The sequence below is a fragment of the Myotis brandtii genome, unplaced genomic scaffold (assembly GCF_000412655.1).
Source record: "Myotis brandtii unplaced genomic scaffold, ASM41265v1 scaffold220, whole genome shotgun sequence".
In the NCBI taxonomy this organism is placed as follows: domain Eukaryota; kingdom Metazoa; phylum Chordata; class Mammalia; order Chiroptera; family Vespertilionidae; genus Myotis; species Myotis brandtii.
The window spans coordinates 1571863-1596172 of NW_005358250.1; the positions used below are offsets into that span (position 1 = coordinate 1571863).

General features: G+C 43.4%; 1 protein-coding gene across 1 annotated transcript in view; it reads left to right on the plus strand.

The window, feature by feature from the left end:
• RIMKLA (ribosomal modification protein rimK-like family member A) overlaps window positions 1–23236 on the plus strand; it is a gene marked incomplete at its 5' end in the record, with an annotated part of 30648 nt that extends 7412 nt beyond the window's left edge. Inside the window, 4 exons of the mRNA XM_005866099.2 lie at window positions 9216–9446; window positions 13317–13403; window positions 19988–20191; window positions 22662–23236. Of these exons, the coding sequence (XP_005866161.1) occupies window positions 9216–9446; window positions 13317–13403; window positions 19988–20191; window positions 22662–23152 (1013 nt within the window). The remainder of the gene's footprint in view (window positions 1–9215; window positions 9447–13316; window positions 13404–19987; window positions 20192–22661) is intronic.
• Between the last annotated feature and the right edge of the window lie 1074 nt (window positions 23237–24310).

The window sequence follows — 24310 nt, forward strand, 5'->3', positions numbered from 1 at the left end:
GCCCTCAGAGGCTCTGCTTCTCAGTGTCCCGGTAATCACTGCAAGCCCCTTGGAGAGAAAGCTGCCAGACAGTCCCGCTTCTCCCGTATGAGTCTGGGTCCCTAGAGACTCGCCCGGAACTGGAGCTCAGAGCCTGAGACTCCCTCCCGATTGAAAACGACAACCGCGCCCTCAGCCGCCAGCCCGCTCCGCACGCACCTCCGCACCTTAGTATTTCGCCTCCTCACTGCGCCTCCTCTGATTCTCGGTATGCTTTTCTCTTTCCTTCTAGTTGTAGAATTTCCACTCAGCCAGCCTTCCTGTGGTTCTGGATGATGTCCGTTCCGTCTTTTAGTTGTATTTTTGAAGTGGTTGTTCGAGGCAGCAAACTCTGGTGTTTACCTATGCCGCCATCTTGGTTTCTCCGGGATTGCAATTTTAGATGGTTGGCTGGGGTGGTCCTCACGCAAAAGATGATGTTCAAGTACAGAACTGAAGGAGGTGAGGAAGCAAGCCATTTTGATATCTGGGAGTAATCCAGGCAAGAGGGAATAGTGAGGAAACCAGTGTGCCTGAAGCCAAGCGAGCCAGGGGGCAAGCATTAAGGAGAGGAAGTTGGAGGGGTGGGAATGTAGAGGGAGCAGATATGTAGGCCTGTGGGTCATGGAAGGACTTTGACTTTTACTCTGGATGAGCTGGAAATCACTGAAGGGTTTTGAGCAGAAGAGTGACATGACCTGACCTATGTGCAGAGTCATTCTGGACATGGTGTTGAGAATAGACAGGTGGCAACAAGGGCAGATGTAGAGACATCACTTGGGAAGTGTTTAGGTGAAAGACGATGATTGTTGAGCTAGAATGATTTCGGGGGAGGAGGTGAGAAGTGACTGGGTTTCGGATATAATTTGAAGACAGAGTTATCAGGATTTGCCTACTGGATCAGATGTTGGGTATACAGGACAGACTAGTCAAAGAGGACTCCAAAATGTTCAGGCTGAGGAGCTAGAAGAATAAAGTTTGCCATTTCCTCGTATGGACAGGATATGAGAGGAGTAGGTTGCAGTCTGTGGTGCCCCTAAATATTTTACTTAACTTGTTTGTATTCTGTCTCCCCCATCCAAGTGGCAATGGCAAGTAGGCAGTTTATCATACTGATTGAGACTCAGGGGAAAGCCTTATACCTATCAAGGGAGTGGCTGCGGAGGTCCAAGGCCTGAGCTCTGGGGCATTGCAATGTTTGTGATCAGGTTGAGAAGGAAGAACTAGCAAAGAGTCCTGAGTAAAGGCAATAAAGGAGCAAGTGTGGTATCCTGGAAGCCAAGTAGAGAAGGTGTTTCAAGAAGAAGATGTGATCAGACTGTGTCAAACGTTGCTGGTAGAACAAGTGAAATGAGGAATGAGAACTGGCCATTGGATTTAGCATTAGTGACCCTGATAAGAGCAGTTTTAGTGAAGTGATGGAAACAGTGAATACACACACTGTCTTAGGAGTTTTGTTTTAAAGGGAAGGTTTTAAAGGGACCCAACTCATATATTGAAGCTCCAACCCCCAATGTGATGATATTTGGGAGGAAATGATGTTTATATGAGGCCATGAGGGTGTTTTCATGATGGGCTTAGTGCCCTTATAAGAAGAAACCAGAGAGCGTGTCCTCTCCCTGCTATGTGAGGACACAGCAAGAAGGCAACTGCCTTCTCTGCAAACCAGGAAGAGGGCTCTCACCAGAACTCAACCCTGCTGACATCCTGATATCTGACTTCCAGTCTTCAGGGCTGTGAGAAGCCACCCAGTCTGTGGTACTTGGTTATAGCAGCTTGAAATGACTGAGACTTTGCTCAAAGGGGAGATGGGTTTGAGAGGTGTTTCTTAAAGACGGGAGAAATAACAGCATGTTATATGCTGTGTGAGTAATCCAGTGGAGAGAGAAACTGGCAAGTAGGAGAGAGGTAAATTGCCAGAAAAGTGCTTTAAGTGGGCGAGAGGGATTGGGATCTGTTGTATGTTTCAAGGAGTTGGTCTAAGCTAGGAGCAAGGATACTTCAGCCATCAAAACAAGAGAGAAGGTAATCTATATGGCATAGGTACAGGTGTGCAAGTAGATGTGATAGTGGGAGATTTTAGAGAAGTTCTTTTCTGATTGCCTTGGGTTTTCTCATCAAAATAGGAAGAGTGAGAATGAGAAGGAGGGAGGAAATAGTGAAGGTTTGAGTCAGGAAAAGAAATTGTGAACTAGTTGTGTAGGGTTGTGGGAGAGTGAATGGACTCGGGACTATAATGCTTATTGCACAGCAATAAGGATACCCTTGAGACCGGTCAGCTGGTTTGGGTGTTTTTAATCCAGATTGGTTTCATTGTACAGGACGGCCCAGAGTAGGCAGAGAGTTGGAGCAGTCTACCCAGGGTTGTGATTTAGCCAAACAAGAAACAGGTACAAGGACTTGAGGGTTTAAGTTATAGTTCTTGTCTATGGAATTTAAATAGAGTAAAAGAGAAAGAGGGTAGGAAGCGGGTGAGGGACAGTGAAAAGATGAGGGATCCATGCATGGTAGTTCCTGATGGGGTCTAAGTGTGGCTGGAGTTGGGAGAAGCTGGAAAGATAGGAGACAGTGGCTGGGATTGGAATTATGACGAGTACATGAAGTCTAGACTGTAGCTGCAAGGGGTGGCTGAGGTGGGGTAGTGAATAAGACTCTTAGAGTAAAGGAGGTCAAGAAACAGGCCTGGGCATTGGAAGCGTTCTCCATATGGACACTGAAATCACCCACATCTGTGAACATATGGGAGAATCAGTGAGTCAGGAGCTAAAGCTTCCAGGACAGAGGGGAGTAACTGGGGTCCTTAGCTAACTTGCACAAGTTGGATGCTGTGCAGTCTGATGAGAGTCAGGCTGGGTGTTTTAGGAGGGAGAAGAGAATGTACTGGAAGCCAAGGAGCAAGGAGCACATCTGTCCTGCCTCTTGCCTCAGTAATCCCAGGTGTGAGAGAGAGAAAACAGCCACAACTTGGTGGAGCTGCTGGGTAAGCAGTGTTACTGAGGAGAGCTGGGGTTCAGTGGGACCCAGAAAAAGAAGGCAAAGGGAACACACACTGAAAAGTTTGAAGGTAAGGGATTTGCTGCCCATTGAGTCCCCACAGACACAGTGGAGATAGGACGGAGTGGAAGGTGGGAGTAGAAAAGGCAAGTCAGAGCCAGGTGGAGCTTAGAGTTCAGGGAAATGACGTAGCCTTGAAGACTGGAGTCCGGGGTGACTGACGTGGAAGGGATGAAATTTGTCTCATGGTTGCAAGAAAGATCCAGATGGTGAGGTGGGGAAGGGATGAGGGAGGGACCTGAAAAGGGGAGGTTTCCAGGCTCTGGGACCCTTCCATTTTGCAGAAGAGAAAACAGACCCAGAGATTTTTGTCTTGCCAAGCCATTAAATGACAGCAAGGAATTACATCAAGCCTCTGACTTGGAGGCCACCCTGCCATAATTGTCTTTCATCTCATGTTGTCTCAACTTCTTGAAGTGCTTTAAAAATAGGTTAGCCCTGAGATATCAGATATCCCGAGCTCAGTGCTTGTAAGATGCCGTGCTGTTCCTATCGATTTGTTTCGGAGAGGTAGACATTATACATTTATTAGTTTTACACATTTCTTCTGAGCCCAGAGGCACCATGAGTCAACATCTCCCTTCTGAAACCTTCCTTGATTCTCCCTGAGGTGGTCACCCACCTGCTCCCTCCAGCGCTTCTCACATTGTATTGTAAAAGGTCGCCTCCTCGCCCCACCCCGGCCCAAACCAGACTGATAATTTTTCTTAATACCTAGGTGCTCTGAGGAGGGCATCCATGGCATTAATCGCAACTGTGTGTTGTCTTTCTTAAATTCCAGGGAATAGTGTTTGTTTCATTCATACATCTCACCCCCGATTCCCGGCCCTTAAGATGGTGCCTGTTCCTTAGCTGTCAGTGGCCCCCCCATTCGATAGGGCCCCACTTCTAGCCATCAGCACCTGAACCTGTCACAGGAGCGTGGCCATTTAGCCCACACAGGCATGGCAAGCCAGAAGGACCAGGGATTTAATACCATGCCCCTGGAGCAGCTCTCCACCAAAGACTGAGTTGGTGTATTAAAAATTATACCTCGCCAGCTCCCTTGCCCCTTGAGTGGGATAACTGACGTGTGTGTAGTGAGCCATTTCTTATTTTTGCGCGGCAGGATTAAGCCCCGTGGCCAAGGTGGTCGCTCCGTTAATAACACACCCTTATTGCCTCATTCTCTTCTCACTAATAGTGTTTCCTGATATTAATCACCATCATAATAAACCTCATCCACTTAAGTCCTCCTTTCTGGGAATGCTTCTGGGGAAACCCAAACTAACACTGGGCTTGGCCCAAAGTAGGTGCTAAGTAAATATTGGCTCAATGAATGCATGAAACAATAACTGTGTATTGAGTGAGTGGGTGGGTGAATGAATATTTGTGTGTAATTCTTTCTCCATAAGGAGACTATATGCTCCCGGTAGGCAGAGACCACCTGGCTCATCTTTGTGTGCCTGCTTCATAGTGTGTCTGACTCGTTCCAACAGTTCAGTAAAGGTTGTTTGGAATTAAATGACCTCAAAACAGCAGTTGGTAGAAAGTGGCCACATAATCACCAAGTTTTAATGAGGTGGAGGTGAGATTTGTTTGGGCGTTGTAACAAAGAACTTTAAAAGGGCAGGAGGAGTGGCAATGGCATCTACTTGTTAAGAATAAAAATAACTTTTCCTTATGAGAAAATGCTGAGGGTAGAGTAGAAAAAACCGAGGGAGAACCTGGAGTGTGCGATGAGCCAGGTCATATTTCAGGTGACACATCTTCTCATAACACAACATAATGTGAAGCCCTTAATGGGTTATCCACTTACTTTATTTATATTATTGATTCCTTTCTGACAACTTTCAGAGCTTCACTACCAGCCACTGTTGTTACCTGATCCTGCTAACATAGTGGTTCTAAAAGCTGCCGTAACTGAGGTCCCTGCTTGCCCTCATGCCCAGTGTCCTATTTTCTGTTATTTTTGCTGTTGGCTTTGTAGATGAGGGTTGTTGTTTTTTCTGGCATACAAGGAACCAGTTTCGTTTTGAAGCTTTCTTTGTGAAGCTAAGGATGTATGTGCGTGCGCACATAAATTAGTGCTATATGTGCATGGGTTGAGAGGGTAGGGACCCATTATGTATCAGTTCCACGTAAGGGCAAAGACTTTTACAATCAGATCTATTGCAGGGGTCCATATTCCAAGACATCTCTAATTTAAATGAGATAATATATGTGGAAGCTCTTAGCAAAGTACATAAAACACAACAGATGCTCAATAAAAATGCGAGCCAAATTCAGATCTGAATGACTGCACCTTTTATTTATCCCTGCTGCTGCTTCCCTCTGTTGATATGAATGATGAGAGTGGTTTTTAATTTTTAGAGCTTTATGTTCCAATAATGATTTGCTTATTTCTAAAGCTATTTCTCTGTATTATAAAGTGTATTTCTTTGCTGTAGTACATACAAATGCAGAAGTCTAGTTTTGTAGGGTGAACTTAATTTAACTCAATATATAAGGAAATGGGCTCAATTCTTTGGGAAAAGTTACACATTTTTCTATCTTGTTTTTAATAATTAAAATAGAAAAAAATAATTAAAATATTTCCAATTATAAACAATGGAGAGTTCAAAGGAAATCAGAATATAATTACCCTTGAAAGTAGATTATTGTTTTGAGAATTTATGTGGAGAAAATGTTATTGAGGCTAAATAGTACATGTCAAGCCCAACCTACGAATCTGGGAGACCCCAAATATCCCAGAAGCAACTCAGCTCCCTTTCCCCTGCCCTGCTCCCTAGGCCAGGGTGATGCCCCAGAGCACTAGGGCACTGCAGCTCATGAAATCCCTTGTGATCTGAGGGCATGGGCCTCTCCCTGTTGAGGGGTTTCCTTCCATTCACTGGCAGCCAAGCAGAGCCCTGCCCGCCCCGATGTCTTGCATCAGCTCTTCAGTCCCTTGGCTTGAAGTCTGTAGATTATAGTGGATTCCTGGGAAGGGTGACACATTGAGGTCCATCCTGTATTAAGTTTATCTTTCCTAAGGAGAGAGATGAATGAAGAGAGGGGGAGTGATTACGTAAGTGGTTGATGGTCTCAGAATTCACTGACAGATTTGCCAAGGCCAGACGTAAACCCATATTGTTCTTGGCCTTGTCTGTGAGGAATTGCTGCCCCCACTGAAGCCACAGTGAGTGGCAGCCTCTTGTCTACTACTTTTAGGCATGGTGATATAAACTAGGTTTAGACACCAGAGGGCAGGAATGAACAGGAGGCAAGTGGAGTGGCCCATAGCAAGAATGCTGGAGCTGGGCCAACGGGCAGAGAAGTAACTGGTTGTGTGAGCACTTATCCCTAAACCTGCCGTGTCCCTCTCTGCACAGAGCTGCACGGCCAGCACAGTCAGAGCCCTGACCTGTCTAACTGTTTGGTAGAGCCTTTTCAGCTACACTTTAACCCATTCCATTCTTCATTTATTAAAGGCTTCAGTTGGAATGAGCCAGGCCCAAAGATTTACCTTTGGAGAAGAGAGATGAAGTCCTGGTAAGACTTCCTAGGTCTATGTGAACTGCTTGTTGAGGCTGAGCTGTCTCTGTCCACTTGTGGTTGATATTTCCAGAAATGACTGAAGTCTTTTCTTCGCATTTGGAAGTGTAACTGTCCGTCTGTGGTCTCACGTTGGGATTGAAAAGCCAAGCATTTCTGCTGCTTCTCATTTCTCTAGGTCACTTTTCTGTTGCAAAGCCGTTTTGCTCATCAGGTGGTATGCATCTCCATCCATGTCTTACCCTGCTTAGCAGAATGTCTGTGCAATGCTAATGCCAGCGCCTTACAGACTATGTATAGCATTGTCTAGTTTCAAAGCATTTTTAAATATTTTATCTCATTATGTAATGTCATCCTGGGCTGTTGCTTTTCCCCTGAGTGTATTTCCTCAGCATTTGCACCAACTTGAGTACTTTTCTTTCTTCTCCTGTCAATTTTGAGTCTGCTATACAGGGCTTGCTCCCCCCGCCCCTTTCATATTATTTCCTACAGGGCTGTAAGTGGCAAAGAAAAAGGCATATCTAAATGGTACTATTTTCCGATGGTAAAGTGAAGATAACCTAAATGCACTTTATAAGTCATCCGTGAGAATTATGTCCCGGTTCCTTGGGAATATACTATGAGTAGAAGTACTAAAAACAGTTTATCTTCATGATTATACCTACTCCCTTTTTCTAAATTGGCAAAATAGCTCCTAGAAATGGGGGGAACTGTGCAAGTTAGATCCATACTGTGTTTTTGTGTGCTTGCTTTGTTTTTATTTTGTTTTGCTTATTGTTTTTGTACTAATATTATTCATGCCCCAGTGGAGAAATAGGAATTGCATTAGCACCTTTTTTTTTTTCTTGGACTTGTATGGTTGTACAGAATATCACTTTTGAAATAGAAGGTGCTTTAGGTTAAAGCTTTTAATATGGTTCTGGAACTGTGTCTCAAAGTTTTTCTTAAGAGCATTCTGGAAACTCCTTTAAGGTTCACTAAGGCAGACCAAGTTGTTTCCTGAACTCAGTTCTCATTACTCTCACATCCCATTTCATGGCTCCATCATTCTATCCCCAGATGCTGGGTGCACCACAGATGCCTAGATTACTACTATGTCCTATGGTTTGTATCGTAGTAATACAAACCACAGGACATCGAGGTTGAAAGAGACCGAGCAGGTTGCTGTAAGCTTATCTGATCTTTGCATTCCCTCCATGCCATTCTCAAGTGTCCAATGAGCCTCGGCCCATTCCATCCTAAGGCACTGGAAAAGTATCCCTTTTGTTGATCCCAAATCCTCCCTGTAGCTTCTGTACAATTCAGAAGACATCAAGTGCCTATCATGTACCTGGCACTGTTCTAGGGGCTGGAGATACAGAAGTAAAGAGACATGGATAACTCATGGATAGCTCTATCACTTAGGGTCATAGAAGACAAGCCAAATAGTTCTTATCCATGGACACCCTACAGACTGCACTCCTGTTCCTCTGAGTCCTCACTTGAAGCTAATATTCCCATCTATCCAGTGTAATACAGTTCAAATTCTTTTGCCATATGGATCAACTGTCTTTGGATGACTTCTAGTTTGAATATTTTTGTTTGTTTTGTTAATACTCACCTGAGGATATTTTTCCATTGATTTTTAGAAAGAGTGGAAGAGAGAGGGAAAGACAGAGAGAAACATCATGTGAGAGAAACACATCGATTGGTTGCTTCCTGCATAAGCCCTGACCAGGGCCCAGGCCGGGGAGGAGCCTGCAACCAAGGTATGTGCCCTTGACTGGAATCGAACCCAGGACCCTTTGGTGTGCAGGCCAATGCTCTATCCACTGAGCAAAACTGGCCGGCCCAGGCCGAGGAGCCTGCAACCAAGGTATGTGCCCTTGACTGGAATCGAACCCAGGACCCTTTGGTGTGCAGGCCAATGCTCTATCCACTGAGCAAAACTGGCCAGGGCTGAATATTGAATTGATTTTTAGTAGATTGATTTTTTAGAGTTTTTTTTTGTTATAAAGGTAATATGCACTTGGAGACATTTTAGAAAATATAGATAAGTTTAAATAGGAAATCACTTGTAATCCCTTTACCCACTGTTAAAGTGTTGCTATATTTTCTTTCAGCTTTTACTAACTTGTATTTATAATTTTGTTCCCTGTTTTCTTTACTTACCATTGGCATTTTTGCATTCATTATATTCATAAAAATTATTTAAATGCTTACATATTTCAGACAGACTTTTAATGGTTAAGTCATAAAAGAGTAGTAAGGATCCCTTATGTGAGCTATCATGCTTCCTTTTCCTTAAGCCCCCAGTCTCCTAAGCCACTGTCTTCGAGGACTACTAGTACCATACAGAAGGAAGGTGCAGGGCTATACTATCTCCTTGTGGATTCTCCTAATGTGGATTTTTCTTGATATGCTGCCTCTTTTTTCTGTTCGTTCTTTTGTGCTTCCTCATAATCATGCTCTGCCCATTTGTTTGGAGTATTGAGTTGACTGTAGCTTTCTTGTTACAACAGGATATTCAAGTGCCATTTCCAAGGTTATCTTCCTGCTGGGTTCAGTCTTGAGGAGTCTGTTGGAGCCAGTTCTGGTGGGACTAGACAACGGTAAGCACAGGGCTCACTTTTCTCCTTCAATTGCAGGCCTACAGCTGAACCAGAAGGCACTCACCACTTTCCCGGATGTGGTGCTTGTTCGGGTGTCCACACCCTCGCTGCAGTCGGACAGTGACATCACCGTCCTGCGACACCTGGAGAAGTTGGGCTGCCGCCTAGTCAATCGCTCGCAGAGTATTTTAAACTGCATCAACAAGTTCTGGACATTCCAAGAGCTGGCTGGACATGGGGTCCCCATGCCAGACACCTTCTCCTATGGTGAGTGTCGTTGAGATAAGGTTGCAGTTTATCTTTCCCAGTTGCATCTCTGTGTTTTCTCTCCCCAGTAGCCCTCGAGTGTTGGTTTTCAGTACGGAGCTGTTCATCTTAGATGATTCAACAACTTGAGTCTGTCATGGTCATTCCCTCTGTCTGAAATGCCTTTGCTTCTTTCTGTCTGTAATTCACTCATTAAATATGTATCTGGCACACACTATGTGCCAACCACCATACTAGCACTGGACTATAGGGGTAAGTACCAGTAAGAGTCCTGCCCTCAAGTCATTGCCAGGTCTTCAGGGGCAGAGACAGCAAGTAAACAAGCAAGTGCAGTGCAGTGTAGTAAGTGCCATGATAAGAGTTAGTGCAAGGTGGTGAGGGAATACGTAGGAGAATTCTTAGTGGGTTTAGAAGATATTGAGGAAAGTTTCCCAAAAGAAATAGTATCTAAACTAAGTTGAAGTTATCCAGGTAAAGTGTGGGAGTGGGGGGAGAGGGAGAGACAGGGAAGGACTCTAAGCCGAGAGAAGAATATAGAAAGACTTATAGGCAAGAGAGAGCTTGACCAATTGGTGGTATTTTGAGTAGTTTGTAGGATGTAAGGGAGACTGAGTTGAGATATAAGGCTAGAAAGATAAGTAGCCATATATAGTATGTGAAGGAGATTGGATCTAATCTTGAGACTAACCAAAAGTTATTGGGCTTTAAGCAAGAAGGTGGCCTGATCAGAGTTCAGAAGATCACTTTGGCTACTCTAGGAAAAAGGAATTAGGCAAAGCAAAGTGGAGACAAGATATGTAGTAGCAGAGTTTTTAAACCATTCAAAAGAGCAATGATGGTCTAAACAAAAGTGGCCATAGTAAGAATGAAGATAAGTCAACAGATTCAGGAATTATGAAGGAGACAGAAATAATAGGACATGGTGGTTGGTTGGGTAAGAGGGGTATAGAGAGGAATCAAGAGTGACTGGTTTCTGGTTTGGGCAACCAGATGTGATAGCAAACACTGAGACTAGAAACACAGGAGAGAAGACACTGATTGGTAGGTAGGAGGTGAGAGGTTGTGGGGAGAGCTGATTTCAGTTTGGGACGTGTTCTGTTTGAGCTGTCTATAGTATATGCAAGTAAAAATATTCAGTGGGCAGCAGAAAATGGATCTGGAGCTCCTGAGAGAGGTGTAGACTGGGGATGTGGAATTGGAAGCCTTTATTATATTAAGTGAAGTCACAAGATTGGATGGGATTACTCAGGCGGACTTTGTAGAACGAAGAGAGCTGAACTGTACACCTAAAATGGTTAAAAAGATAACTTTTATTTTATGTATATTTTACCACAATAAAAAACCCCCACACAAATTTAATAAAAGAAGGTTCAAGAGGGACTCCTTTAGGGAATGGGTAAAGGAAGAGGAACCTGTACAAGAGACTAAGCAGGAGCAGCTGGAAAGGTGAGACGAGAAAGTGGGAAGAGCAGACCAGGAAGGCTGGCATAATGAAAAGTGTGGATTGATCGGTCTGAAAGGACAAGTAAGGTAAGCACTGAGATGTGTGTTGGATTTAGCAACAGGGAGTTGAATGAATACAGCTTCAGTTTAATGATGGGGAGAGAAGCCAAATTGTCAAGGACGAGGAAATGAACGGGAAGTGAGGAAATGGAAACCCTCTCAAATAGCTTAATTGTAGGGATATGAAGTCGCAGGTAAGGAATGAGGCAGCGTCAAGGAACAGAGGTTTTATTTGTTTAGGATGGGAGAGAACGGAGCGTGTTTAAAATGGTGATGGGATTAAGAACTGGGAGGTTGAAGATACAGTAGAGAGGAGACACTTCATTGTGCAAGATCCCTGAGAAGGTGAGAGGGAAAGGGGTCCAAAGCACAGGTGCAGCCCAGCTGGCATTACTCAATGGTTGAGCATCAACCTATGAAACAGGAGGTCATGGTTCGATTCCCGGTCAGGGCACATGCCTGGATTGTGGGCTCGATCCCCATTAGGGAGCATGCACGAGGCAGCCAATCAATGATTCTCTCTCATCATTGATGTTTCTATCTATCTCTCCCTCTCCCTTCCTCTCTGAAATCAATAAAATTATAAAAAATATTTTTAAAAAAGTACAGGTTTAGGGATGGCCTGAGAGAAGGATCCCTCTTTCACTGTGTTAGAAGGGAGGAAAGAGGATAGCTAGAGAGGAGTTGAATTTATCAGCAGGTGTCAGGAAGTTGGGAGTTACCTTCTTATAAAACATCCTCTTCTGAAGACGTCCCTAATTATCTACAATGCCGCTTCATTTAAAAAAATTATTAGCACTTTTGTGAACAAAACAGGTATTAGTATTCCAATTTGCAAAAATTGCTGAACTGTTATACCACCTGTGGTAGGCAGAATAGTGATCCCAAAAAGATGCCAATGTGGCCCTGGCTGGTATGGCTCAGTTGATTGAGCCTCATGCCATGCCCAGGTTGTGGGCTGGATCCCCAGTAGGGAGCATGCAGGAGGCAGCCAATCAATGTTTCTCTCTCACATCGATGTTTCTCGCTCTCTCTCTCCCTTCCTGTCTCTCTAAAATCAATAAAAACATACTTTAAAAAAAATGTAAATGTGTAGGTAATCAATCAAGTTTGTAAACACAATTTAGAAAGATTTTAATACCCACATTATTCATGTTTTTTAAATTAAGAATTAAGGGATTATAGTAGAGCCAATTTAGGCTTCCCAGTCATGCCTTAACTTTGGATGAGACAAATCCCCAGGCTTGGTTTCTTTGGTTATTGATTTTCTACTGCTATATAACAAACTACTAAAAACTTAGCAGCTTAAAATAACACCCATTTATTTCCTCACAGTTTCTGAAGGTCAGAAGTCCAGCCAAGCATAGCTGGGTTCTTTGCTCTGGTCTTTCCAGGCTGAAATCAAGGGGTAGCTGGCCTGTGATTTCACCAGAGGCCTGGAGTCTTCCAAACTCACTGGTTGTTGGCATTTATTTCCTTGCAGTTGCAGGGACTGAGGTCCCCACTTTCTTGCTGGCTATCAACTGAGGGCCGTTTTCAGCTCCTAGAATTGCCCACTGTCGCCACCGCATGGCCTTCTCTAGAACATGGAAGTTTGCTCCTTCAAGGCCAGCAGGAAAGTCTCTCTGACACTTCACATTCTTTTGAAGGGCTCACCTGATTAGGTCAGGCCCACCATGAATCATCCCACCTTGATTAACTCAAAGTAGTAGACCTAATCACAGGAATGATACCCCATCATATTTACTGGTCCCTCCCACACTCAAGGGAGGGGATTGACAAGCGTGTACACCAGCAGGTAGGAATCTTCAGAGCCATCTTAGAGTCTGCTTCAGGCAGCCATTTTAAAGGAAAAAATACGCCTTAGCTGGTTTGGCTCAGTGGATAGAGCGTCGGCCTGTGGACTGAAGGGTCCCAGGTTCGATTCCGGTCAAGAGCATGAACCTTGATTGTGGGCACATCCCCAGTAGGGGGTGTGCAGGAGGCAGCTGATCAATGTTTCTCTCTCATCCATGTTTCTAACTCTCTATCCCTCTCCCTTCCTCTCTGTAAAAAAAATGAATAAGATATATTTATAAATAAATAAATAAATGAATAAATAAATAAATAAATAAAAATAAAGGGAAAAATACCTGCCAGTGCTATGGGATTGTGATGAGGATTACACAAACAAGAGCATGGGAAACCTTTGCCTCATGGAAGGCTTTGATAAATACCTCTGTTCCCCTCTTATATTATAGGTGCACAGTGCAAGCGTGTTGGAGAGACAGGCAGCCTGAAAAGAATTCCCCCAGAGGGTGCTGTGTTGGGCTGACCGCTCCCCGACCATCAGCCTTACCTTCACTGACTGTCACCTTTTCTTGGCAGGTGGGCATGAAGACTTTTCAAAAATGATTGATGAAGCTGAGCCCCTGGGCTACCCGGTCGTGGTGAAGAGCACACGAGGACACCAGGGTCAGTGCTGCTCCTGCACTTCCTTTAGGCCAAAGTGCTGCCACACAAGACCCTCCTTGGGCGGGAGTGGGAGCACCGCTGGGAGCAACTGAGCTCCCCCTTGAGGAGCTGTCCCCTCCTCTCTGTCCCCACCCTTCCCCGGATGATGGTCACAGGCCCTTGACTTGACTCTGGTTTCCCTAACTCCACTGCCAGTTCATCCTCTATTCTTTTTGGAGAGTCTTTCTCTGAAACATCTATTTTTGTCATTCTCTGTTGAAAAACGCTCTCAAGAGCCTGTGCTGCCTCCTAGACAAAGTCCATATTCCTGCTCATGGCACTGAAGGCCCTGGACAAAGAGCCTCACCTCCCTTTGCAGCTTCTCTGGCCACGGGACCCTCCCACGCCCATTCCGGACCACTTCTCTTTCACCCACGCCACGTATTTTCCTCTCGGAAACCTCTGCTGGGAATGCCATCTTCCTCTGTCCTCTGGTGAACTTCTGCTCATCCTTTAAGGCCGGCTCCACCTGTCATTTTTTCCCCTCCACATCTCTGGCCTCCCTCCTGCCCTTCCAATAATTAATTGCCCTTCCCTCTGTGTTCCCATAGCACTTTGTCCATGATTCTAGCTCTGTACTACACTTGATGACAGTTATAGGTTATATGCCCCTTTTCCCCTTCTTCATTGTGAGTTACTCAGGTCCTGTGAATCTCTGTCTCTGTAAGACCTACTATGTGCTCAGTCGGAGTCAGTAAATGTTGAAGAGGGTGGATGCAGCAGAAAGCAATCCTCCTTCAGTATGTGAGCGGATACCCAGATGGCATTTGGAGTAAGAGGAGGTATCCCAAACAGACACATAATGAGCAATTCCTGTGATGCAGGGACCATGCAGTAGAAATAAACTAGACACAATCACCTCTCTTAAGGATCGCCAATGTGAAGTGTAGAGAGTTGCGTTGCAGGGTACGCTGCTGCAGCATGCATATCCAGGTACCTGTTGAGGAGCTTGAGCTGAACAGAGGGAGGGCCAACTCTGCCAAGAGGCAGTGAAAGCTTCATTGGAATAAAAGGAGACTTTGGTTGACATGTGGAATGTGAACTGGAGGAAATGAGCTGAGCAAACAAACAGAAGCAGGTGTGAGCAAAGCAACCTGTGAGTCTACAGGGGGCCTGTTGAGGAGCAAGAAAAATGAGTGTGGGTGGCAAGGTGGGGCTCCTGATACTACTCAGATATGGTACAGAGCTAAAATGCAATGTCTCTCAACTAGTTGTTTTTTTAATCATATATGATTCAAATATGAGTCATATTTGAATTATTTATTCCAATACTGCTGGCAGTATAGGAAAGCAGCAGGTCATCCACAAAAAAATCTGCTCTGCAGCTCCCCATAAGCCAGCTGTTTATATAAGGTATTACAAAGATTACATGGGGAAATATGGATTATAGGTATGGGGAAGTAGGGATTACCGGCACTGAGGAAGTAGGAGGCTGGGGTGGGACTCCATTGTTTGGGCAACAAGATTGTTAATCTTTCCATGTGAATGGACTGCATTCCAAGGTTGACTCCCAGGTCCAAGGTTGACTCCCAGGTTGCAGGGGCATATAATTCCCAGCCAGGTCAGAATTTAACCAACACAAGGCAATCATGGTTAACAGAGCATGATTAATATTTCCCATAACCATAGTTAGTCCCCAATATTCTATTCTTGTCCCTAACATTTCCCCACTGCTATTTCTATTATCTCATATCTGTGAGATTAGTTTTAGATGAAAAGTTTCATCCTGCTGGACTGCATCTGCTTCTGCCTTGAAAGCAGTTCCCAGAGATGGAATACACCAAATGCAGGATCCTGGGTATGTTTTCTATCAACTGAGAATTGTCAGAAAGATTAAAACAGCACATTCCTTTAAATTCTTCACAACCATGGTTATGCTGCAACAGCAAGTAATCTATTGCTGCCCGATTTTCTAGAACTGCCTCCCTGACCTGGCTCAGCTGTTGATTTATCCCATGGATAGCCCTGGAGGTGGCATTAGGGCTTTTACCGTGCTACAAGCCTGCCGGGTCACTTCTACATTAAGGGAGCCTACCATTTACCAGCATAACAGAAATGGTCAAAGCAATATATGCAGCAGGGCTCCACAGGTGGAGATCGTCATTGCCGTCCGGTGCCACGGCCTTGAGAAAGCCTCTTTTGGTTCAGACCCTGTGATGTTTCTGAGGCATAAAGACAGTCGGTCATCATAAGGAACAGGGCCCCCATTGCTGTTAGCAGGGGTAAATAGTTATCCCACGTATCAGTAACCAACCAGCCAGCAGCTTAGTATGTCCATTACTATAAGGGAAAGTGAAATTATCAGAATAATTCATATAGTTATTAGCTACTGAAAGATAACAACTAGAACACTCAGTAATAGTCAGACATTTACCACAGGGAACTACTGCAGTAATCTTTAGAGGAAACATCACTGCATCCTTTTCCCGGACAGTGGGTCCCAACATACGAAGATCCCTGTATATGATTTCCCAAAATGAATGGAATAATTCTATAAATTAGCAATAGGTGTCCCAATTCCTACTCAGCAAATGTAAAGGTCAGTTCTACACAGGTTCCTCCATTGCCAGCTTCAGAGCAGTCAGAGTGGTGAGAAGCACATCTCAGTCCCATCCATTTCTCCTCCAGTTGGCCCATCGCCCTTGCTCTGCTCACGTCTGTCTAACTGCCTATCACATCCCCCCTCAAGGATCTTGGCTCTGAATTCTTTCACAGAAAAAGAGGTGCAGGGTCTCTTCTGCAACTGCTTCATGCTGAGGAGGGATGAAGTTTTTCCTTCAGAGCCAAGAGATCCTTGCTGTCTGTCAGAGGGACAATGCAGCCTGGCCACAGGAGGTGACAATGGTGTCTAGAGGTGGTATTCCCTGAGTGCGAGTAGAGCTTGTAACCTGGTGGAAACAAACTGTGTCATAAAATTTAGTATTATTGGGCAAAAGTTAGAACAGCAAGAATACACAAATGATCTGGTGGAAGGAAAAACACATTTCAGTTCTAATAATTCCCAATTATTTTCTAATTCCCAATTTGAAACACAATTTTTTTCTCTCCCTAAAATCACCCTCATTTTTATTAAAGAGCCAACTTAAGACCAATTTATTTACTGTATTAAGTCTAGTTACGATTTGGCCTGATTGTTTGCATCAACACAATAAGAATAACATCAGCTAGTTGTTGTTTTTAATTGTGGTAATATATATAACATAAAATTCAACTATCTATTGAATGCCTACAAAGTGCCAGGCATTTCATATTCTGAGGGATACAGAAAGGAACAAAACAAAAATTCCCGCCCTCAGGGAGCTCACATTGTAGAAAGGTGTGACAGACAATGACAAGTTAAATAGAAGAATCCTGGTCAGGGAGCTCAGTTGGTTAGAGCGTGATGTGAGAGTGAACAGGGGTTGAGCCTGCAACCTGGGCATGTGCCCTGACTGGGAATTGAATCGGCAACCTTTCGGTGCACAGGACAATGCCCAGTCAATGGAGCCATACAAACCAGGGCTACATAGCATTTTTAAACATTTGAAAAATTGAGATATAATTCACATAAAAATTTATTATTTTAAAGAGTACAGTTCAGTGGATTTTAGTGTATTCACTATTATATATACAACCATTTCCCTGATCTAATTTCAGGACATTTCCATCACCACAGAAAGAAAACCCATACCTATTAGGGGTCAATCCCAATTGCCCTTTCCCAGTCCTTGAGAACTAACCTACTTTCTGTTTTTATGGATTTGACTATTTTGGACATTTCATATCAGTGGAATCATATAATATGTGGCCTTTTGTGTCTGGCTCCTTTGACTTAGCATAATATTTTCAAGGGTCATCCGTATTGCTTTTATGACTTACTATTCTGTTGTCTGAATATACTGCATTTTGTTTATCTTTTCATCAGTTGATGGACAATTGGATTGCGTCCATTTTGTGGCTACTGCTGCTATGAACATTTGTGGACAGGTCATAGTGTGAACATGAATTTTCATGTCTCTTGAGTATATACCTAAGAGTGCAATTGCTGGGTCATATGGTAATTCTATGTTTAACTGTAGAGGAACTGCCAAACTGGCAGTTCCACATCAGTTTATGCCATTTTACTCCCACCAGGACTGTACAAGAATTACAGTTTCTCTACATTCTCCCAACTGTTATTCATTCATTGATTCATTCACTCATTATTGATTTGTTTTATTATAGCCATCTTAGTGGGTATAATGTGGTTTCTTATTGTGGTTTTTATTTATGTTTCCCTAATGATATTGAACACCTTTTTATGTGCTTATTGGTCATTTGTATATCTTCTTTTTTTTAAAAATATTTTTTAATTGATTTCAGAGAGAGGAAGGGAGAGGGAGAGATAGAAACATCAATAATGAGAATCATTGATCAGCTACCTCCTGCATGCCCCCTACTGGGAATCCAGTCTGCAATCCCGGCATGTACCCTAATGGGGAATCAAACCAGTGACCTCTTGGTTCATAGGTCAATGCTCAACCACTGACCCACACTGGCCAGACTGTATACCTTCTTTGGAGAAATGTCTATTCAGATCCTTTGCCCATTTTTCAATTGTATTACTTGCCTTTTTATTGTTGAATTTTTAAGAGTTATTTATATACTCTGGCTATTATACCCTTATCAGACATATAATTTAAACATTTTTTTTCTGCTCTTTAGGTTGTCTTTTCACTTTCTTGATAGTGTCCTTTGATGCACAAAAATGTTTGGTTTTGATGAAATTCAATCTATTTTTTCCTTTGGTTACTTGTGCTTTTGATGTCATTTTGTACTTGCCTAATCCAAAGTCGCACAAATTTATACCTTTGTGTCCTTCTAAGTGTTTTAGCCCTTACATTTAGTTTTTTTTTACTCATTTTGAGTTCAGTTTTGTATATGGTGTAATGTAGGAGTTCAACTTCATTCTGTTGTGTGTGGATATCCATTTTTTCCAGTATCATTTGTTGAATAAACCATTCTTTCCCCATTGCATGTTCTTGAAACTCTTGTCAAAAATCAATTGACCATCTGTGTGAGGGTTTATTCTGAGCTCTCAGTTCTTTTACATTGATCTATTTGTCTATCTTTATAACAGGCCATACCTCTTGATTACTGTAACTTTATAATAAGATTTGAAGTTGGGAAATGTGAATCCTCCAACTTTGTCCTTCTTTTTCAAGATTGTGTTAGCTATTTGGGATCCCTTGCATATGAATTTAAGGATCACTTGTCAATTTCTGCAGAAAAGGAAATTGGCATTTTGGTAGGAAATGCATTGAATCTGTAAATCAACCTGAAGTGTATTGCCATCTCAATATTAAGTCTTTCAGCCCTGGCTGGTTTGGCTCAGTGGATAGAGTGTCGGCCTGCAGACTGAAGGGTCCCAGGTTCGATTCTGGTCAAGGGCACATGCCCGGGTTTCGGGCTCAATCCCCAGTAGGAGGCAGCTGATCAATGATTCTCTCTCGTCATTGGTGTTTCTGTCTCTCACCCTCTCCCTTCCAGAGAACCCCCAGTGCCTACAACTGAGTCCAAGCCCTCTGTTGCCAGATGACAGATCTCCTGGTGTCAAATGTCCAGTGTTTTGGAGACATATTTCCAATCTTTTACACGGCTAGAGGCTGATGCCCATCACTCTTTTTATGAAGACTTCAGAAAGATCCCACTCCTTTTAAGACACAAATGTTAGGAAAACCATCCCGTATTTGCTAACAAGAATGCTCAGATTGGGTGTGCTCGTGTCAGATCTGCAGAGCAAACCTATCAGGAACCCCTGTGAGATATATTAGCTGATGTGCAAATGGAAAGCAGATGCCAGGTAATTGCAAAAGCATTGGTCAGTCCAGCAGAAAATAAAGAATTTGGAGTCAAAAAGAAATGCTTTCCCAAGAGAAATAGAAGTATAGATCATTCCTTTTAGAATTAATAGGTGTTGCCAAATAATAAGTTTCTTATATTTAAAAAGAGGAAGGATGTCTGTCAGTGACTCACTTTTTTAACTTTATTGTAGTTTTCATAGACCTCAGTATGAAATCATGCGGTGTGATACTTATCTTTTTTGGATCTCCATCTATTTTAGAACTCTTCCAAAGTATGTTCAATCAATTATGTTCTGCTTTGTGCATCAAGTTCAGTATTAAGTTTGGGGGATTTAAAAAAATGAGTTAGACATGGACCCTGCCTAATCCACATCCTCAGGGTGATAAGAGATGCTAATAACTGTTTTGGAACCGAGTTGACTTGAACCTTAGGATTTTATTTTGACCCCTTCTCTGTATTTCTGGAATACATTATTATTTCATTTTGATAAGAGTGGTGGTACAGGGAGACAGTCAACATTATTAAGACCTGAGCAAAATCAAGAGAAAATAAAGTTCAATAGCCGTTTGATAAGAAGCAAAAGTCTAGTCAGAGAAGTAGAGGAGACCAAAGTGAGGCAAGTTCAGGAAGCATTGATGACTGTATTGGACGGGAGACGGGATGGCCAGGACAGGGTTCAGAGGCTCTTCTAATGCCTTCTCTTGTTGTCTTTCTTCTTAAAGGAAAGGCTGTTTTCCTTGCAAGAGATAAACATCACCTCTCAGACATCTGCCATCTGATCCGCCATGACGTGCCCTACCTGTTCCAGAAGTATGTGAAGGAGTCACATGGAAAAGATATCCGGGTGGTGGTGGTCGGGGGCCAGGTGATAGGCTCTATGCTTCGCTGCTCCACAGACGGACGGATGCAGAGCAACTGCTCTCTCGGTAAGTGTAAGGCCCAGAGTCTGTGTCTTGGTTACAGGAGGCCACCAGGAGTTTTCATTAGGATGTTTAGACCCATTTAGTAAATGTGTACCTGTCCCGCCTATCTAGTCAGATCCTGGCTAGGTGCCAGGATCAACAGCTAAGAATTAGAAACAAGCCCTTTCCTTTAGCAGCAAGCAGTCCAGCAGGGGGACAGATGGTGTAAGTGCTGTGACAGAGGTCAGGCCAGGGGTGTCGGGACACTGAGGTTTGAACCCTATCCTATAGGTGTTTAGGTTTACACAAGGGAGTGACATGAGGATCCGTGTTTGAGAAACTGACATCTGGGTAGAGGATGAATTGAAGGCATAAGACAGGAGGCAAGGACGAGTGTGGAAGCTGCTGCAACAGCTCAGGCAAGAAATAGTGAGGGTCTAAACTAAGGCAATGACATGACACAGAGCAAATTCTGCTTTTCTATTACAATTGAAAGTTGTGTTTTTCTTATATGTATGATGTTATTAAAAAGCTAGAGTTTATGTTTGGGCCAAATGCATAACCCCACCCCGTGAACCTGTTTAATAAAGCTTGTTTTCTGTAGTGGTGAATGAAGATGTCCCAGAAGGCTGTCAATTCTTGTCCCCAACACAGAAAGCTATTGTCCACCTCATTAAATGAATTTTCATGTTGGTAACATGAAAAAGTACAAAAAAGGAAAATGTACCTACAGTTACTGTTTCCTGAATCGCCAGATGAGTGTCCCAAGTCTAATGACTAAGAAGGAGACTGCGACATTGATTTTGTCTGTCCTTCATTAATCCTGGCTGAGCAGTCTGCATGAGCGGACTTTGGTAGATATTGAGAGTGTAGTGATTAATGAGAGAATCCTTGCTTATGGTCCAGTAAAGGAGAAGACACATAAAGAGATCATTGTAAGATATTGTGATAAAGCGGGGTAATAGAAACAAATTCTAGGCTCAGGTTGACAAAGTACTAAGTACCTAACATATTATCTCATTTAATTTTCATGATAATCATGTGCAGTGCAACAGTATTGAACCTTATGTGTTATTGTTTTGTCTTTTTAAAAAAAATATGTTTTTATTGATTTTAGAGAGAAAGGTAGGGAGAGGGAGAGAAACATTGATCAGCTGCCTTTTGCACACCCACTGCCGAGGATTGAGCCCGCAATGTGGGCATGTGCCATGACCGGGAATCACACCAGCGACCTTTTGGTGCATGGTATGATGCTCAACCAACTGAGCCACACTGGCCAGGGCTGTTTTGTCTTTTTTATTTTTTTAAATATATTTTATTGATTTTTTACAGAGAGGAAGGGAGAGGGATAGAGAGTTAGAAACATCGATAAAAGAGAAACATTATCAGCTGCCTCCTGCACACTCCCCACTGGGGATGTGCCTGCAAGCAAGGTACATGCCCTTGACCGGAATCGAACCTGGGACCCTTGAGTCCACAGGCTGACGCTCTATCCACTGAGCCAAACCGGTCAGGGCTGTTTTGTCTTTTTTAGTTTCTAACAAGGAACCGCATGGTTTTTTAATTTATCCACATTACTTTTCCTGCTAAGCTGTTTTTACAGCCTTTTCTTTATACAGTATAATAGGTGGGGAAAGGACAGTGTTAAGGTAAAGACATTAGTTATTGGCCCTGAGAATACAAGTCATAAGTCTTTCTAGGGAGACTAAGGGAGACAATTAAATCTGAAGTTTTAGCTTTTTAACAAATAAGAGCAATCAGACTCTTTCTGTCCTTGATATAGGATTTGTCTCACAAGCCTCTCCATCTCTCTCTACTTAAAAAATAATAAATTAATTCTGTTTTATTCTAATTATACAGGGAGTACATTCTCAATGTAGAAAGCCTGGAAAATATAGCAAAGTCAAATGAAAAGATATTTATCATTAATCTTACCGTCTAGAGACAACCAGTGTTAACATTTTGGTATTATTTCTTTTGATCTTTTTTTTCTAATAATATCGTTTTGCATGGTTATACTGCACAGTCTTTAATCCTACCTATTTTTCTATGGGATCACAAACTCTCTGTGAGCATTATTAATGGTTGTAACATACGTTGTTTTCCTCTATTGTGAGCTACTTAGATTATAATATTTTATTTATTCATCAACATTTATTATTGAGTACCTACTATGTTCCAGGCACAATGGTTTTTCAGTGTATTTAAATAACTCTGACATCAACATCTGCCTGCATCAAGCCTTTTCTCTGTTACGTAAGATTATTTCCTAAGTAGTGGAATGACTGGGTCACAGGGTATAAGCATTTTAAGACTCTAGATAAGAAATAACCACATTGTTTTCCTGATGTCCTTCCAGACCTTTTGTGAATAATGAAAATGCCCTGCTCGCTGCCCTTCCTCAGCACTCCCCCTTCTCTTCCTCCTCGAAGGGTCATTTGACTTGCTAGTCAGTGTCTGATGTCATTGTTACATCACTATGCTTTCCCCACAGGTGGTGTGGGTGTCATGTGCCCACTGACAGAGCAAGGCAAGCAGTTGGCTATTCAGGTCTCCAATATCCTGGGCATGGACTTCTGTGGCATTGATCTCCTCATCATGGACGATGGCTCCTTTGTGGTGTGTGAGGCAAACGCCAACGTTGGTTTCCTCGCCTTCGACCAGGCATGCAACTTAGATGTGGGTGCGATCATTGCAGACTATGCTGTGTCCTTGCTGCCAAATATGCCGACTGGGAAGATGGCCATCCTCCCAGGCCTGTCCAGTCCCAGGGAGAAGAGCGAGCCAGATGGCTGTGCTGCAGCTCGGGGCGTTGCAGAGAGCATCTACACCATCAACAACGGGTCTACCTCCAGTGAGAGTGAGCCTGAACTGGGAGAGGTCCGCGGTCCCTCAGCAAGCACGCCAGGGCCCCCACCCCCCACGCTGCCCGAACCCAGCTACAACATTAACAATAGGATTGCTTCTGAATTAAAACTGAAGTGAATTCCTGCTTTTGTTGGCAGCATTTAAACCAAATCCTACTGCTTCCCTAGTACTTTTGAATGAATAAAATCTGGACTAATGTGATTTCATTTGCACAGAAACTAGAAATCCCATCTGGGCACTCGACATTCTTTCTAACGATGATTTAAGCAAATGGCCTAGCTTTGTGGTTTTTACAAAGATAATCTAAAAACGCTCACCAGGAACAACATCCTGACTGATCCATTTGAGGCTGAGGTCTGCTGCAAGCACTTGGATATCCCGACTGATTTTAAGGCACTGACTGTGCTGCTGCTTCTAGCTTTTAGCAATAGAGCCCATTAACTCGGAAAAGCTCCTGGCAATAGTTTACTCAAAAGCAACCACCGGATGGAGGCGTGTGCAAAAGAGGTGGAATGTGGCTTCAGTTATGTGCTTTTCATTGTGTGTGTGTGTGTGTGTGTGTGTGTGTGTGTGAGTGATGCTTGGCGAATACACAGTTCGAATACTAGTAGACGATTGATCTCTGCTCCCCCTCCATCACCACCTTGACCATATTTCTCTGACACTCAGGATATGGTGTTCCAGGGAGCTTCCTCATTAGCATTTTCAATGAAGCACTTTGTAGAAAGTAAATTCACTGGTTGGCAAATGCCCTGCTCTGTCGCTGGGCCATTCTACAAATGCTTTGCCACTTCGAATTTACAGACCTGCTTCAACGAACGCCAGCCCCAGCAGCCTCTTGCACCTTCGCTGCCTTCGGCCTCCGCTGGAAATGCAATCGAATGAGCTAGTGGCCACACACTTTATTTCTTAAGCGTGCACTAGAGCCAAACACCAGGGACTCTCTCTTCAATGGACGGTTTTCACTTGTCATTCCAAAGCCATTGGTTTATATCCTGGAAAGCTACTGGACGATAATCACTTCCCCCCTCCTCTACTGAAACTTCGTGTACTGCTTAGCTGTAGGGGATTTTCTTGTATGAGTCGGTATGTGGACCTGTTAGGTAGATAGAGCTATTGGAAACACACGCCAATCCCCTTGACATTCTAGTATTATCCAGGTTCCAGAGACCTGACCTTACCCACCTTTCCGAACTGGGGAGATGCGGGTATCAGGACTTACTCATTGCCTATTTTGGGGGGAGTTGGGTAATGTAGACATGACACCGAGTGCTT